Source organism: Plectropomus leopardus, chromosome 1 (genome assembly GCF_008729295.1).
Source record: "Plectropomus leopardus isolate mb chromosome 1, YSFRI_Pleo_2.0, whole genome shotgun sequence".
Classification (NCBI taxonomy): Eukaryota; Metazoa; Chordata; class Actinopteri; order Perciformes; family Serranidae; genus Plectropomus; species Plectropomus leopardus.
The window spans coordinates 30,055,927-30,073,782 of NC_056463.1; the positions used below are offsets into that span (position 1 = coordinate 30,055,927).

At 44.3% G+C, this 17,856-nt stretch overlaps 1 protein-coding gene across 1 annotated transcript in view; it reads right to left on the reverse strand.

Moving 5' to 3' along the window:
• Nucleotides 1-270: 270 nt before the first annotated feature.
• The window catches only part of fto (FTO alpha-ketoglutarate dependent dioxygenase), a 136,859-nt gene continuing 119,273 nt past the window's right edge, over nucleotides 271-17,856 (reverse strand). Inside the window, exons 10-11 of the mRNA XM_042487948.1 lie at nucleotides 1,958-2,098; nucleotides 271-1,032 (exon numbers count right to left, since the gene is read on the reverse strand). Of these exons, the coding sequence (XP_042343882.1) occupies nucleotides 1,026-1,032; nucleotides 1,958-2,098 (148 nt within the window). The 3' untranslated portion in view covers nucleotides 271-1,025. The remainder of the gene's footprint in view (nucleotides 1,033-1,957; nucleotides 2,099-17,856) is intronic.

Here is a 17,856-nt window from a genome sequence, read left to right on the forward strand (position 1 = left end):
TACCAGTGGTGCCTTTCATCAGAGCAGAGGCAGAGGGGCTCCGCTGCTAGTCTCTGTTTCTCCATATGCATATCTTCGAGAACAAACAACTGGCAGGCTGCCTAACAGGCTCACACACACACACACACACACACACACACACACACACACACACTATCACACTCACACACACACGCGCCTTCATGTAGACGTGGGAGAGTGAGCGTGCACATGCACAAACACACAGGCCAACGACTGATACTGTATATTCACATGGCTAAATGCACACACACAAACACGCTGTCCCGCCTTCATATGGCACAAGCACAACAAACGCACCGAAACACCAAACAACACATTCTTCATGTTCTCCGTTGGGTGACATTCATAACTTTCTTATAATAATCTTTCTTTGGTCTCTTCAGCCTCATTCCATTTCTGAACACAATAAAAGGTAATACACTATACACAAGTGAAGAATGCAATACCATGTGAGCAAAGTGAGTTTTTTTTTCTTTTTACCATTCTATACTGTAATATAACACTGTGTGACAAATAGAAAGCATACTGTATATGTATGTACTGTACTGTAACTACTGAGAATGAGTCAATCTATTGATAAAAGCATGTCTGGGTTACATGAGATTAAGTAACAGAATACACTGAAATAAATAGTTACACATGTATGCTAACACTGAAATGCAGGTTCCACTTATGTTTCGTTAGACCGTTGTGACACTAGTAGCTGGTTGCTTAGCTTGCGTTGTTAGCATGTTACTGAAGCACTATTCTGGTTCTATTGTGGTGCTCTGGATTCCTTCCAGCCAACTCCGAGCTGGAGCGGCTGAGATGCCAGGGTCAGCTGGGTTGTGGAGGGTGGAGTAAGGGGGGAGGGGGGTGTAAATGAACCAATCGAAAGGAAATCAGTCTTGATGGGATCACAACGGAGGTGTCATCAGTGGTCTTGTCCCCTCAACTGATGTGGGGGCCATTCAAAAAAGCTGGTGGGATTTTTTTCTTTCTTTCTCAGTTCCTCCATCCATCCTTCACATCCTGTTGGAAAATAAAAAATAAATAGTGATGGCAAAAGGGTATTTTTTTCAAATGTTATGATGTGCGTCCTGTCTTGTGAACTTACCGTTTTGATGTAATTGTATGCTGGATATGGGTTAAAAAGCTCATCTGAGTTTGATTTAAAGCCTTGCTTTGTAACGTTGAGCCGTTTTGGCATCAGTGTGTGTTTGTTGGGGCTTTTTAAAAGCTCTATATTGAATGTTAGCTCCTCCTGTTGCTTCTGCTGTGTTTGCTCATGCTAACCAGGCAGACACTGAGCTGACCATTTGCAGAGAGGAAAGTGGCTCTGGAGATGGCAGCAACAGAAAGTTTCAAGATCCAACAGTGATCAACCAGGATCAGACCCAAGGTGCAAAAAGGATTGAAAACAAGTATCATTTGACATGAGATGTTTCACGAATACATGGTACTGGGTGATTTTGGTTAATACCCAGCTCTAGTTCCATGTATCTGTACATGAAACCATCAAGGCCAGGACAGACTTTTTTGAGACTTTAAGCACCTCCCAAAGCTGAAAAATAGTTGTCATTCACAATTTTTTTTATATACCTTTTGGGGTCCCACAGTGGCACTACATGGCCATTTAGTATGCTCATACCTCGGGCCAGCTTTTCAGCATATGTTGCTTGGCATGCACAAAATGCAAAACACTGTCTAAATTCCTTATTTGATACTTCATCATGTCTTGAATAATACACTGGTCTGTAAATAATCACATTAGTATCCATGTGTCTGTGTAAATGTATGTGAGAATAAAGCACTTTTTAGATAATAACAATAAAATGACCATTACATCATGGGTGAGTAATGAATAAACAACTTGCCAACTGTTAATGACCACATCCAGCATGAGCCATGTACACAACAACATGCACATGAGCAAATTTGAACATCTTAGGCCCACCTCCAGAGCAGTGACTCCACTCTGTTGATGATGTCAGCCAGATCAAAGGGCAGCGGCATGCTGGGGTCATCCACACCCCAGAAAGGCCGGTCCACTGGGGCCTCCTCAGGGGGTAATGTCTGGGCCAGATTTGAGTGGCACCTGAGGCGACAGGACACAGGAAACAAGTGCACCCATTAACTCCTCCTTCCCGTCAAAACCAACTGGTAGACACTCGTCAGCGTTAGGGCACGCGTCTTGGGTCGCACACTAAACTTTCAACAAGTGCTTTTATGTTTTGAGCTGTGGGCACTATTTGGGAACAGCTGCTATACTAAGTCAAATTCATATGAAGCTCGTATTTTTAAAAATATAATCAAATCATTTCAAGAAGTATGTGTCTTCATCCTTTTCTAAGTGCAACTTTAAAAAAATGAAATCCAGCATATTCCTATTAATGGTCTGTAACTTTTGCTGGTTTGTTGTTCGTGAAGATGATCAGACATCTTTCTTTGTGGTCTTCCTGTATTGACCGATGGGGGCTTTAAAGGGATAAGTCCCAGAAATGTCAAGTTGTTAAGTCAATGATGGTGTGTGTGTGTGTGTGTGTGTGTGTGTGCGGGCGCGCACGCTTAAACTCGTCCCTAAGCACACAGTAGGTAATGTGTGTTTGACCAGGAGGCAGTCAGCTTGTGTGTTTCCTCTCCTTTTTATGACTCCTAATAATACTGGGCTCAATTAGGACCTCCAGGATATGAGAGTAAGTGTGTCTGTGTAATCTGTTGTAAAATTAAGTCTAGAAGTGATTTTGAATTCTTTGTAAAACTTCTTCAGATAAAAGTTTCTCTAAGTGATATTTAAATTATTGATCTTTATGCAACTTGCACATCCTTTTCAGGCGTTTCTGTTTTTAAACCTTGAAGTCAGGAAAGCTCATTGAGCTAAACAAGGCTGAGAGAGTGGGAGGAAGTGATGCGTCAGGAAAGTATTTCTAAAGCCATAAATGGCAGCAGCAGTATCAAGCTGACGAGAAACCATCATATCATGTATCATGATTAATGTCCCATTTATCTTACACACATGCAGGCACAGTCAGCGGGATGCCTTCACAAGAACATCACTCTCTGTTTTGTTGCAATCATGACAGAGACGTGAGAAAACCAGCCTTTTCATGTCACTGTGTGATTTTCGTATGATTAATAATCTGAGGTTAGTTGTAATTTCTACAGTGTTTGGAGCCCCCACAGACCTTCGCCACATCTTTTGTCAGACCAGTGTAAATATTTACTGCGGTGACTTGGTGTTGCTCTCGGCTGTCATTGTAAATCTGCCCTCCCTCTGCCTCTTGACAGATGAGAGTGACCTCTGACCTAGAGGTGCAAAAGGGAGAGGAGGAGGATGGAAATTGTATGTTGTGTGTGTAGTGTGTGTGCGCTTGTGAGTGGTGGCCTAAGATTCCCTTCTGAAGCCACAAGGCTAGTTCTACTTAAGTCATTATACCAGGGTCTGTCCTATCATATCCCTTTACCCCATCCACACCCTAAAAAACCTCAAACAGCCCCCACATATACAAGACCACCACCACCTTGTGGCCAGCGACTAAAGGAGGGGTTAGAGAGGACACGGCGAGCTGAAGAGAAGGATATGAGGGTCGGTTATGGATGAGATGAGGGGATGTTAAAGTTGTCAGGGGACAGCCGGGGGCTGCCACAATTTGTGGTTATATATTTTCACCGGAGCCACTTAATGTTCGACTGGCTCTCGGCCTAAGTGCTGCATTTTGGTGCGGTTAGCCCTTTAAAGAGCCGCTGCATTACGGTGGTGAGGAGCAGCATTAACATCCACTGTTCCAATATATCTTCTGCGCTCTGGATCAGGGCCTGATAATAGCATCTGTTAACATGCACTAAGTACCATTATGTAGCACATCACTTCATAAATAATACGATTAGGCGACCTTGGGGCTTTGCGACGAGCCGTGTGTTTAAATGTTCTCATCATTTATTTAGGGTGTGAATTAAAGGAAGCGCCACTTCAGAGAAAGAGGAGGAGGAGGAGGAGGACATGGCTGGCATACATATCTATAGAGTGTGCAAGAGAGAGAGAGTGCAAACTGACCCAGACAGCGCACACACACACACACACACACACACACACACACACACACACACACACACACACACACTGTGTGGTTCTGCTGACATCAGCTTGAGGACACCACAGGCCAAGGGAACCCAGGCCTTTGATTGTGCCTGATTAAGTATTCATGCTGTAGAGCTATGAGAGAAAACACTCGCCTCTTTTCTGCTGCCCTGACTCATTCTGAAAGGCTACATAGCGTATAAAACCTGACCAGCCGCCTTCAACAGAGCTGCCGCATTTATCTGACAAGGGATCTTGCAACATTAGCTTGCAAATAGAAGGCTCCTGGGTTACCAGAGATATAAAAGATATCAAGACTGGAAGACTATCAAAGATAATATAGTGTAGGTAATTCAGCACACACTTTAACACAATCTACCACTGTTCACAGAGTACCGTCCCCTGACTGCTAAAATGGAACCAAACAAAAAGTCAATATCAAGCGAGGTGCCTTAAGCTCTCCAGGGCTCTTGCTAGAAATTCAGCGTAAGCCACAGTGGCGTACAAACAAGGCTCACCAAAAGACTTTCCCATGGCAGAACAGCCCACCTTAAAGTTAAGGTCAAAGACAAAGAGGTGTGTGTGTTTGTGTATGTGTAGGGGGGTTGAGAAGGCAGAGAATGTGTTTGTGAGTCCAGGCTGTTCCAATGGATTAACCCCAGACAGATATGGGCCTAACTATCCCATCTGGCGCTCGGTCAAGAGAGATTGGCAACACAATCACTCATTTCAATTTGCCCTGAAACCTTATAGCCTGGCAGGCCCCTGCTCAAATGGTATGCTAATGTGAAAGGTATCTAGGATTCTTTCGCCTCTATTCCACAGAGGCCTTTCCCTCCATGCAGCACAGTGCACTTGAACTGCGGCTGGGGCGGGAGCTCGACGGGTCCTCGCTGCAATAAGGGCCGGAGCCCCCTTTGCGCTCAAACTAACCACTTTAGCTAAAGTGAGTGTTAATTATGGACAGGCAAAGCAGTCAATAAAAGGTTAATGTAAAAGTCAAAGGATAAATTCCTTTAAGCATTGCATCATTCCACCATCTCTGCGACCAACACACTGCTCGCAGGTCTCCTAATCAATACGTTTTACTGTAATGCGCTCCCCATCGATTTCCACCCCCCCGCTCCACAGTCCGGGCTCCATCACTTGGTTAAAGAAAGGAAAGGGAGAGGAAGAGAGAGGCGGGGGAAAGAGAGAGAGAAAAAAACGAGTAAATAAAATGATTAACCTCGGTTTCACTTTGTTGTTTCACTCTCTGAAAGGCTTGTTAAGAGAGTGCAGGGTGGTCCAATATCATCATTGCCATCACCACCATCACAAGGATCGCGATCATCAGCATCATCAGCCCACTCAATCTCTGGCCAGTGTGTAATTGTGTAGCAGTTCACTCAAGCAGGGCCATACATTAAAAGGCCCTCTGCTCTTAACAGGATGGAAATCCGCCTAATAGACAACATCAGTGCTTCCAACTCTTGCAATTACACTGATAAATGCACAATTGTGTCAGGCCAAGTGAAAAAGAACCCCGAGAACGCAGATAAGAGACAACGCTTATTGCATTATTGCTACAGGAGGTCATTTGTAACCACATGGGACTAGACAGCTCAGGCTGCTTGAATCAGGACATCATTTTAGGACAAGGGTGGAGCCACACTATGCTCATGGAAAGCTTTTTGGAAGGAACTGACATCTTTTCTGAAATGGATATGGTTTAATCATTTTAGTTGAGAGCCAAATTACCTACCTGTTGGTGTGTCAATGTAAAAATGAGTATAAAATATCACCATAGTACCTTAATAGTATTGTAAAAATTCTCGCCGTATAGAACAACTGCCAAGTTGTGCTCCAAGTGTCTCCACCATGTTCACACTGGACGCCAAACTGCCCACATAACCGCCTGTCAGCAGTCTTCTGGCAATGCACATTTCTCCACGCTGGTCAGCAGCCATTCTGCTGCTCTGCTCTGTTCTATTCAAATGCAGAGCTGTCTTTATGTGTGTGTTTTTGTGTGGGTCCGCTCGTCTCTCTCGCTTTATGTTTAGACACAAGTGATACATATATGGAAGCATGGGGTGCATATTTTTCATTTATCATAATCTGATTAATTATATCATATCTAATAAACATTTTATAGTGTTCATAATACATTATCAGTGTGTTTTCCTGGCTCATGACCCCCGAGCCCGAGGCCTCGTTAGCAGCATATAGCTGCTAAGGTAAACTCTGACATAAGCTGACATGCAGGGGTAGCACACTGCATTCTCTGCTCAGGATGCCAATACTCTACTATATATCTATATTGCAAATTGTGGTTTGCTGCTATATTTATGCTCTGAATGTCACATGTAGAACCTTCAAAAACTACACTTAAACTTTTTTAAGACTGAACCTTTTGCATGATAGGCTACACAATTGTGGCTATGACAACCTGAAGATTTTGTACCTTGTTCTCTGCTAATAAAACAGACAGAAGACAAAAGATTTGACAGGTGATTCATTAGATATGATTATTGTTTACAGTTTAACCATGTGCACTGTAACATTACATTAAGAATCATCTCCAAAATATGTGCCATGCCCTATGCATAGTACCTAAAAGATAACACTTTGACAAAGAACACCAATCAATCATCCATATCAATTTTAAACTGTATTAAACATCAGCACTGATTAAGGGAGGCAAAATACCTCAGATCACCTGCTTCCTCATGCTCTACCTTGCGCTTCATCTCATTCTAACAATCCTGTGCAGGTGTGAATTTTTATGGTTTTGGCAACCTAAGTGCTCGATAGCTGAGAATGCAATCAGACAAGTCATGAAAAAACAGGCATGTGTCTCATAAATCAGCCTGCCCCTCAAGGTAAGGCATGCCATCACGTTGCAAGGAGAGAGAAAAAAGACATAAGTATATTGTCCATGTACGTTCTGTACCTATGCAATGTTGAGTAAGAAATAGGTTATTGAGCACATCTGTCTTTCTATGTCATGCAGTTATATAATGGGCTAAAGAGAGAGAAAGAGAGAGATAGCTTTTTTCTACATACTTATCTTTCTACTGCATTGTGCAAGATATTAGTGATGTAATGGAGAGGGCAATATAACAGGGAGACATTAAGAACAAGGCCCAACCTGTGATGTGTCGAGCTTTGGATCTCAACCTACACCACCCAAGACTCCATGGGTCCTGTGAACTCTCAGGGCTGTCCTCATTACAGCCTGAACAGAGCCTCAGATCCTCACCCACCATCCCCAACTCCCATTATCCCAATCACTGCCACATTCAGCGTTAAATCTAAAGTGGTGCAGAATGCCAGCCAGCCAGCCAGCCAGCCAGCCAGCCAGAAAGCGTATGCAGGGCCGCGTCTTAACCGTTTCCTCAGGATCAATCAAAAGCTATTGTGTCTGCAGACAGCTGCTGACTGTACACTTTGAGAGTATGTGAGGTGGGCAATTGTGGAGAGAGAAACAGAGAGAAGGGGAGGGGAGGGGGGGGGCGTCATCAAATGCATGACATATGTTCCTTTCATTTTGATTCTCTCTAAGGAGCCTGGGCTAATAAAACTAACATCTGATGCACTCTTTTCCCCTTTAATTAATGGTTGTGGAGACCACGCAAAAATGCATTAGCAAGAGGAGGAGGGGCAGGAGGAGAGGTGGGTGCCGCATGCTGCTTTCAACACTCTCCACCACGTGCCACCACGGCTTTGCTGCTGCTGGGAACAATGATTCTGACTGGGTGTATGGGTACCTTTGGGTGGGCCTGTGAGGTGTCCCTCTTGCCAGCTGCAGTCTGGGCTGCTCCTTAAACCACATGAAACAAATAAGGCTCATTATTGGCATCTTCAGCAAAAACAGGGCCTCGGGTTTGCATCAAGGGCATGTACTGTAAGTGAAGTTAGTGTCTACAGCAGAAACAGAGGAAGGTTCATCATATCTGCACAGCCCCCACCTGCTTCACACCCTGAGTGTTTGATGTGGCCTGGCTGGCTGCCCTGTCTAGAGCAGGGTGAACCAGATGTAACAGAAAAACACACACAAAGCCAGGTAGCCTCTAAATAGCCTTCATAATTGGAGGCAATAAAACACTACTGCAGTCTGGAAGTGCAAAGGAGGCAAGCCCCTGAACTACAGCTACTGCTCTCAAAACCAGGTGGACGTCCATTAGGTGCTTAACAGCGTAACAAATTACCGAACACCCCGGCCTGCTCCTTCTCCTCCTCAGGCCATGGGATGGAATGTGGCCTAATGTCAACACAGGCGCAAAATTTACAAGCAGACAACTGTTGTTCAAACGCAATCAGGCTCTAATAAAAAATTTAAAAAAAAAGACACAGGAAAAGGACAAACAGATAGGGCCCTCCTGGTCGTTTACTCTCCCGACAAGGGGTGGGGAGACAGATCACCCCCTAAGGCTCTGGATCTCTGTGTGTTAGTGAGTGTATATATTTGACAGAGAAGGAGAGAGAGTGCATATGTATGTGTGAGCATCTGAGAGAAAAAAAGTTTCTGTGTGTGTGCACTCCAGGCTAACTGGGAGGAATGAGTGTGGCTGCAGCTTTTGGCCTACTAGCCACCTGTGCCAGGCTACAGGCTAGCTCAACAGAAGCAGCAGGCTTGAAGGAAAAGATGAAAAAAATCGAAATGAAAACAAACGTTTACTCTGCCAGTTACACCCCAAAGACAACACTAAGCAGGGATGGACGCCTCGCTCAACAAAACAAGCCTCTCCATCATCGGCCCAAATGAGCCACACGTGGCCAAATACCATAGTGAAACATTTTGATATATACAGGCAAAACTAACTAGTTGGTTCTATAGAGACAGCGAAGTTTTTCCTGATGATGCTGTTTATTTATAAAACCCAGGAGACAAAATGGAGCAATAACAGAACTTGATGGCGAAGGGTAAAGAGGTTACGAGCCTGCGAGTGATTGCACTTTTCACAGCTCGGCATTTGAAGGCTGTAAATCTGCTGTTAGGGAATCAGGAAGAGGAGGAGAGTTACTGTGTCATTGGGAACACTAACTCTTAGTTTTCCAGGGCAATGGCACACCGTTGCTGTGAAAACTTGTTCTGAGAGTGTTCTTGTAAAACGATCATTTTTTAACCCTCATCCCTTCCCTCCGTCGCGTTCACCCTCCCTCCTGGCCGAGCGTCAGTGCCCTGTGGGCATCATCTGAACGGTGCAATAAAGCCGGTGATGGATGAGGCTTGCCTCGACAGCTATACAGCAGAGCCATTGGACGACACCTGACCCCAGTCACATGATAAGGTCGATCCAACATGGGCATAATTCCCACCTGTCTTCAGGTGACAATGGCGGGGTCAAGCTGGCCCAGCTAATTATAGTCTATTGTAACTTCAATTGCCTGGTTACAAGTCATCCTTCTAGCTCCAGGGGATGTGGTGTTAAGTTCTGAAGCCTTTGTGTGTAAAGTGAAACTGTGAGATAGAAGCTTTAAACTGTTGCACAACAGATATTGGGTTTCAGAAACATGCATTTTAAACTGCTTTACAAGAAAGAGAGAGACACTGAATGTGCTGTTCCCTTTAAACAAAGCGCGTAAACAACTCCTCATGGGGAACTGATTTGAAAAATATGAGATTTCGTTCAAACTGTTCAGAAAAACGTCACCTCATGTTGACATAACTTGTCATGACGAGATCACATAATAGGCTCAGCCCACCAGTGATAGTAAACACACCCTACTGAAACACTCATCAATCTTAAGCCTCATAAAGTGGACAGGTACAGGCATAAGCTATAATACAACCATCATCACATATAAGATATTCTTGTAAAAGCAAAACAAACAACAAAAAGCTAAGCATTTGATGACATATTTATCAAGAGAATTGTGTCATATTTATTTGAATGAATCATATAAATGAAAAACAATAGATGTTATAGAAAAGCATGACATTAAGTTTTAAAGAGACCTCATGAGTATGCTAGACAGAAGATGAAGCACATTCCTCTGATTTTACATCTGATAATTTAAGACTTACAATAATGATTCCCACATCGATATCCAAGTTTGCAGAAGAGGAGAGACAGAGTATACGCTGTGGACAGGTCACCAGTCTAATCATTAAAAGTTTGGGTGACCCCCCTGACCTTTCCTGTAGTGCCACCATCAGACAGACTTTTGCACCTTTAGACAAGAAATATCAAGTAAAATGTAAAATGCACATTGCTTTGTTTTTTTTGTTTGCTTTTTTAAGTTAACCTTTGAACAAACATACATAGGAGCGGAACACATTAGAAGATGTTTACATTCTCACATGGGCATCCGCAATAAGTCAACAACTAAAACTACCATTCTATTTACAGTACACGATGAACTCATTCTGAAAATGTCAGGCTGGGTATACAGTAACTCATGAGTTGCACTTTCCCAGATGCAGTAGGGTGTTTCTTTACCAGTATACAAACAAAAAAAAAAGTGCCAAACTCAGTAAAGCATCTTATCCAAGCCTGAGAGAGCCGTACAGCAATTGTAACACAGTTGTGTGAGTGTGTGTGTATGTGTGTGTGTGTGCATTCATGTGTACACATGTGTATGCTGTGCGTCCATGCCAGAAGAGTGCTTTCCGCCAGGTGTTTGAACTTCTGCATCACCTGGTGCTCCTGCTGCGTGAACACGAGTTTTGTTTCACCCTATTAAGTAAATAGTGTAATTAAAGGGCCTCGGCATTTAAAACACTGTGAACAGCCAGCAATTTGTTTTGAAGAGCAGCCAGGCTGGGCCCTGAGGCGCTGCACCAAACAGGATGCAAAGAGTGAATACAGCGAGCCAGGGAAGGTATGTGTGGGCGTGTGTGTATATGAGAACATACTATGTACCTGCCTATGTAGATGAGAAGGTGTGTGTGTTTGTGTGGGTGTGTGTGCAAATCACTCATTGAAAGTTGTTCTGGGTGTTGAAAGAGAGGCTGTTTGTGGTCTAACAAGTACTTAATGGTGCTGTGTTTGTAGTGACGATATCAGGACTTGATGTAATAACAGTCATACCCACATAACCGAGGGTTGTGTTTCCTTGAACCCAACCCTTTGTCTATAGTGGCACAGACGTTGCTCATATTGATACTGATGTGAGTCAAAAAGATGTCAGAGAAAAAGGTGACACAGGCTTAGCTTGCATGCCACTAAGGACAACAATAAAGCATCAGCCACAAGCAGCGCTTGGCACAATAAAAACAGAGGGATTACAACTCAAGTTGTAACAGGGATCAACTCTCTTCATTAGTTTCCTCTCCTTTTTTTCCACTGCACAAAACATCCCCGCTCTGCACTACCTATCCCAGCGAGGATGCTTCTTACTAAAGTCTCTGCCTTTAGTGCTGATCCGGGGTCAGCTGTGGGGAGTAAGAGAGGGATAACCTCTGTCTGAGCCCCATAGAAGCCCAGATGGCTGTGCGGAAGTGCTGATCCAAAAACTAGCTTACAACTCAATCGCTATGGCCACATCTCCAAGTCCACAGTTTAACCCCCTCCGATGTCAGCCAAGGTCACAGATGCACACTTGAGAGGCAAAAAGAGCCAGGAGTGAAGTGCTGCCAGAGTCGAAGGAATTAGATCCGGGCTGAGTGGCCCTCATCTGGCTAAGCCTGGTAAGTAGCAAGACTAACAGGCTGAGGCACGGTGGTTTGGGTTCGCAGACACACACACACACACACACACACACACACACACACACACACACACACCCATGCTTGTAAGCTTGCATGCAAACGGACACACACATAAATAAGGAAGTAAACACACACTTACATAGTCACACATATACACACGCACACACACACACACGGAAGGACTCCGAGGGCTACAGATGGTGTGCCCTGGGCCTGGTGACTGGGGCTCTGAATGAGCTAGTTTCAGATCCAGTGTGGAAGCTGTCACGACGCACAGGGCTCAGGGGTTGGGGCGGAAGACAAAGAACAGCGGAAGGAGTGCATGAGGGGAAGAGAGGAGCAGGCGGGGCCTAACTCTGTTCGCTGTATGGGGGCTCCTAACATTTTTAGTACAACATCAACATGTCACCATCCATTCGTCCCCTTGCCCTCTTGCCCATGTCCTACCCCCACGGATAACACTGATATACACACACTGGAAGCCAGCGGCCACTTCAGCCGTAATTCCGCCTGACTTCCGCTGTCTGACTGGCAGGAGACAGGGAGGGTGAGGACAACAAGCTGTGAATACGGGAAGAGACAGAAAATCATTGAGAACCTTGCCTTTATGAATCTTTGATGAGAGAAAGTGGGTATTGGCGGGGGCTTTGCCTCTGGTTAAATCAGAGCATAGCGTGTGTGGTGTGTGTATGACTGCCAACAGAGGTTGAGATAAACAGGGCCTGGACCAGACCCAGACAACTGCACACCCTGCAGTCAGGAACATTTGTCCCTGCAATTAGTCCCTGTCCTCCCTGTTCATGTTGCAGGTAAGTGGTATTGGTAGCTAGCAAAACAGCTAAAGCTATGAGAGCCTATGAACCTGGCAAGGGGTGGAAGGTTGAACTGTAAAGGTGTGTGTGTCTCAGCCAAAAAGTTGCACTTGAATACACCACAAAGACTACAGCCAACAATCAACTAGCAGGCATTTTTTGTATCTGCATAAGAGGAAATAACTTCACATAGCAGTAGGCGGCATTAGACTGTATCTGTTATAAAAAAAGGGAAACTCATACACCAGAAGGAGGAATTCAAGAGGCTAGTTAGCACATTAACAACACAATTCAATACTGAAAGAAAGAAAGGATATTTATTGTGTCTTAGCGAACAATGACAATTATTACTGTTTCTGCTAAAAAGCACAATGGTTTACCTCATATAACAAGTTAATTTCAATCTCATGCCCTCTTGACTTTAGCAATTTGTTTGCATTCCTCACTTCTCTTTCTCTTCTCTTCCATTGAGTTCAACTACATTAAACCAAGTAATTTCACTCAAAGAAGGGCTCTTTGATGCCGGTTAAACATGCTGAATCAGCCGATAAAAAGCTGTCAAGGGCCAACTAGTGCCAACAGTGTGGGAAACAGCCAAAAATAGGGTGACAGATGCTCACCGACAGCCCAACATTGACCAAGGGCCAACCGTCGGCTTGGTGTGTCAGGGTCAAGAGGTACAGCATTTTCAAACAATAAACTGAACACATAAAGTTATTAAAAAGTAAAATCCAGCTTTTATCGTTGCACCATAACAGAACTTGACATTCGAAACATGACCATTTAAAAATATCTTTTAAGGGTGCCAACACACATAGTCAGATCGTGCAGGTAGCCTTCAGCCTGCATTATGTTTCCTCAGGCTGACATTGCTGGTAATAGCCTCCATTTCTCATCAGCGAAAAGACCAGTTTAACACACGCTAACAAGTCTGGCTTTCTGCCATGAAAAATGACATGCGACTATGTGCAGAAAGAAAAACAAACAATATGACGAGCTGGTATTATGCTGTCCTACACTGCAGTTTCCTAATTAACAATGATAAATTATGTTGCAATGTCTTGTAAGGACATTCTTGTTTTCAATTAAAGCGTGGGAAGTCTCACTGCACCCACACCCTTTTGGTGTTCCTTCTTTCACTGTTCATTGTTTTACCTTCACATCTGTTCTGACATCGGACACATGAAAAGCCGATGATGACTCAGAGGAGGTTGTTTTAATTAATAATACAAGGCATGTTACAACAACCCTCCTTCAAATCTCAGAAACGGCTTTTTAATAGGTGTCAAGCAGGTGCCAATTTTCTTCTCAACATGAGTTGGGTTATGTTACGAAACAAGCAGAGCAGCATAGTAGCTTTATCTCATCTGCCACCTGTGACAGCTCAGAATTCAGAGTCCTCCAGGAAGCTCAGCTCATGTTAATGTGTCACCAATGAGGCCTTTTGAAGACTTGATTCATGCACCTGTCAGCCAGCACAGAGGTACCGCCGACTGACTTCCGATCACATAAGAACTTGGCAATGAGATGAACTGTCTTGAGCTGATCAAGAGTTGCTTTGGCTTCCATCTACATCTGTCAGGTTCAAACTTTACACTTCACTACACAGGTTGATCACATATAGCAAAGTACAGGCACAATTTCAAGCTGCTGTTTGGACTAATCTACTTTAGGCTTGATTTAACACAGAATTTCTACTTTCTGAGATCCTGAGATGAAGGCGGAGGATTGATTGACATCTAAAGTGCCTTTTCTCACAGCTTGTAGACCTGCCACAGCTGTGAACTCATGGCTTCCTACAGCCTCAGGAGGAGACAATGGAGAACTCTGCCAGGTGTGGGTTGGGTCGTTTCTAGGGCAAGAGTGAGTCTAACAGTGCCCCCTGATGGTTCAGACATGCTCTGTGCCAGAGAGGGAGGCTATAGGTAGGGCGGGTAGTGTGGCTGGTAAAAGTAACACCAAGGAAACAACATCACCTGACATCAAATGCAGCCTATGTCCAGCCTTTGTTTGCAGGCAAAGGGAGGTGAAAAGAGTAGTACTTAGCAGAGCAGCTAACCTGTGGTCATATCTGCTGGACAAATCAATAGAAGTGTCTGAGAGCAGAGCAGAGTGTGCTGGGGGGGAGCTGGAGGGGCTACCCCTGGCCTGCTGCCCCCCGGGCCCCTCCTGGGGAGCACCTGCCTGTCTGTTCGCCCTCCATCTCTTCTGCCTCAGTGCTCCCATCCTGCGACTGTTCACTCATACACACACATGTATGCATGCAACAAGCCCACATACACTCTGACACAGGCATCTTGTGACACCATGTAGCGCCATCTATACTATGAAGTGCATCAGGGGATCCACATTGTCTAAAATGTTGCACTGCAAATGCAGACTTGTAGAGGATATATAAGAGCATATACAAGCAAATTCAAACCTGAGCATGCACACACACATATAAAATAAATGTGCACACACTGTTTTCCCCTGACACGCTTTAGTACATGGACTACAATGTGGACAAGCTTCAAATGGCTTCCTATTGTCGTGGTCTTTCACACAAGAGGGCACAGGAAGATGTACCTAATGCACAACAGAACACCTCACCCCACCTGACCCTAAAGCCCTGGAGGACAGACAGGCCCTGAGCAACAGTAACAACCTCCAAACTGCAGGAATCCAAAAAGCAGAGACCCTTCCCCTCATCTCCCCCCCACTTGCTGCTGCCTACTTACTTTCAATCACAGTTAACATCACAGAACACGAAGTGGAGGGATGGGAGGAGGCGAAACACAAGTCTGCTGCACAATGCACTAGTCTGGCAGCTGCTTGCTCTGACATTTGAGGCCATGGGGACCTTGTTGAAAGAGCAGATGCTTACTGATGTAGAGGCACAGGAACATGGCAACTACACAAGTGGCTGAAGCAGAAAAAAAATCTGCACAAACATGTGACAGGAAAGAACAAGGGGGAAAAAGCTGAGGATGGCAGGCTCACGCAGAGATGTGTCGAGTTTTAGAAACATGACCACTAACACACTGCAGAGTGGACATGGCACACTGACATGCAAGTATATGAAAGAAGACACCATGCAAACAGTGAAATGGCTGGTGTACCCTTATGACAACAATCAAGAAAATATTTGCACATTAACAAGCGGAAAAAGTTGAATGCAGACTATAAATATTTTAAATAAAGATGTACATGCACATACTGAAATGCACACTTCCTCACAAGACATGCACATCAGAGTATATAAACAAATGTGTTATAAAAAGAAAACTGCCTCTATCCCAACCAACCAGTGGAGAACAAGCTGCCGCAGCCTCCATGCATTAATATATAAACACACAATCCAGCCTATATGCAACTTTTATACTGACCTACATGCCGAGTACACCTTGTAAGCACTACCATGGGATATCTCATTATGACAACAATCTAATTGTTAGCAAGCTATACATTGAGTGACAATATTTTCCCTGAATATTTTCAATAATCACTGATATGAATTAAGGGGAAAGGACAGAATTCAATGGTTGGGGATGGAAGAAAGCCAAGAAAAGATGAGTGTAGAGGGATATGGAAGAAAAAATAGAGACAGCAAATAAGGCATGATGGAAAGATGAGATGGGAGGAAAGCAGATTAAAACAAAAGAGAGAAACAGAAGACACAGAATGCAAAGTGAGATGGGTACAGATCAGGCAGCATCATAGTGCATCTCCGGTAGAGAAAAATTAGTTTCCGCAGAGGACCGCAGGCAGCGTTATGGAAATGGGTGGCTGGCAGCTTCTTTGGCTGACTGTAAACAGGATCTTGGTAAGGCATATAGCCTCTGGTGAGGCCCACGGAGCCTGGCATCATCGTGGTGCTGTGTCGAGCTGCAACACTCCCACGGTCCCTCCTTCTATCTGTCTGGTTCCTTTGCTCCAACCTGCCCAAACTCCACTCGTGAGTAATTTATGAAGCAGGGTGGGGGTGGTTGCGGAAGCGGTACGCGCACATCCTGACACCAAATACATGACATGTTCCACATGTCTTCCCACGAAACTACAAAGAGCCCTTTTGTCTCTACAAAGAAAAAGAAACACCAAAAAGTAGTTGAGGCATTTGGGGTACTTGCATCACTTTGTGAACTGCTGTGAACCAGGTAGTTAATAGCAACTGGGGTTAAGAGGCTAAACCAGAATTAAAGTAGCGCTCTGCAGTAATGGTTAGCTTCAGCCCTAATTAAGCTGTGCATTCAAGGAATATGACATTCTCTGGCAGCATTGTCTTGGTTATCTGGCAGCATTGTCTTGGTAATCTGGCAACGTAGTCCTCTGGTTATGCCAGGGTACAGATGTGATACACTGCCAAGTGGCGAAAAGAAAAGCAGGCCAAAAGACTAGCAACAATGTGAGCACTCAGAAATATTTTTCCAATATTAATATAGTGCCACAGTTTTGCAAATGACTTTGCTAGTGTACAAAATGGACAACAAATTCCACTTTGCACATGTTCCCATCAAAATGTCACTATCTCTTACCTTGTTGCCTATTAATCTATTCCTTCAAATTCCAAGTGTCACATTTTCTGCAGTTGTCTGTCAGCCATCTACTTTAAGTGCAAGTGTGTCTACTCGTGTACTTCCTCACAGTAGCTGGCGCAGGCCTCTCTTTCCTCTTCCTAACAGCTGTAGCCAGCACAATTATAGTAGGCCTGCATTATCTTCGCCATGCTGCGAGACAAAGTGCAGTAGCGTAATGCGAGGTCTTACACAAAAGTAAACAACTTCATCTTGTGTCTGAAATATGTGTCACTGCGATTGTGCAAAGCTGCCCATCGACACAGCCGTGTCGGGTTGAAGGAGCATCTCCTAATTAATGTGTGAGAGAGAGTGAGAGAGTCAGAGAGAGTGAAACTCTCTCTTCCACAGTTCCCCTTCAAACAAACACCTCCTGCGGGACCCCATTGTTTGGACTGAGGCATCATGGGTAGCCTTATTTACAGATTTTAATTGCTCTGGTGATCTGTGGGTAAAACACCCTGTCGTAATCACCCCACAATAGAATTGCTACTCTTTCTGACAATTGTAATAAAATGCTCCACAGCGTCCGGGTGGAAAACGAGGATGAGGAAACAGAGAAGGGCAGAGAAAAAGAGACACAGATGGTAAATGATGTAAAGAAAGAAAAAAAACAGGGGGAAATAGAGAAAAAATAAATAAGGAGAAAATATTTTGGATGCAAATCTTCTCAGCGAGAGGAACTAATCCGAGCGGGCGGGAAGCAGGGATGAGGATGGGACTGTTGTCCAAGGAAATGATTGCTCTCCCACCGCAAAGTGACAACCATGAGAAGCT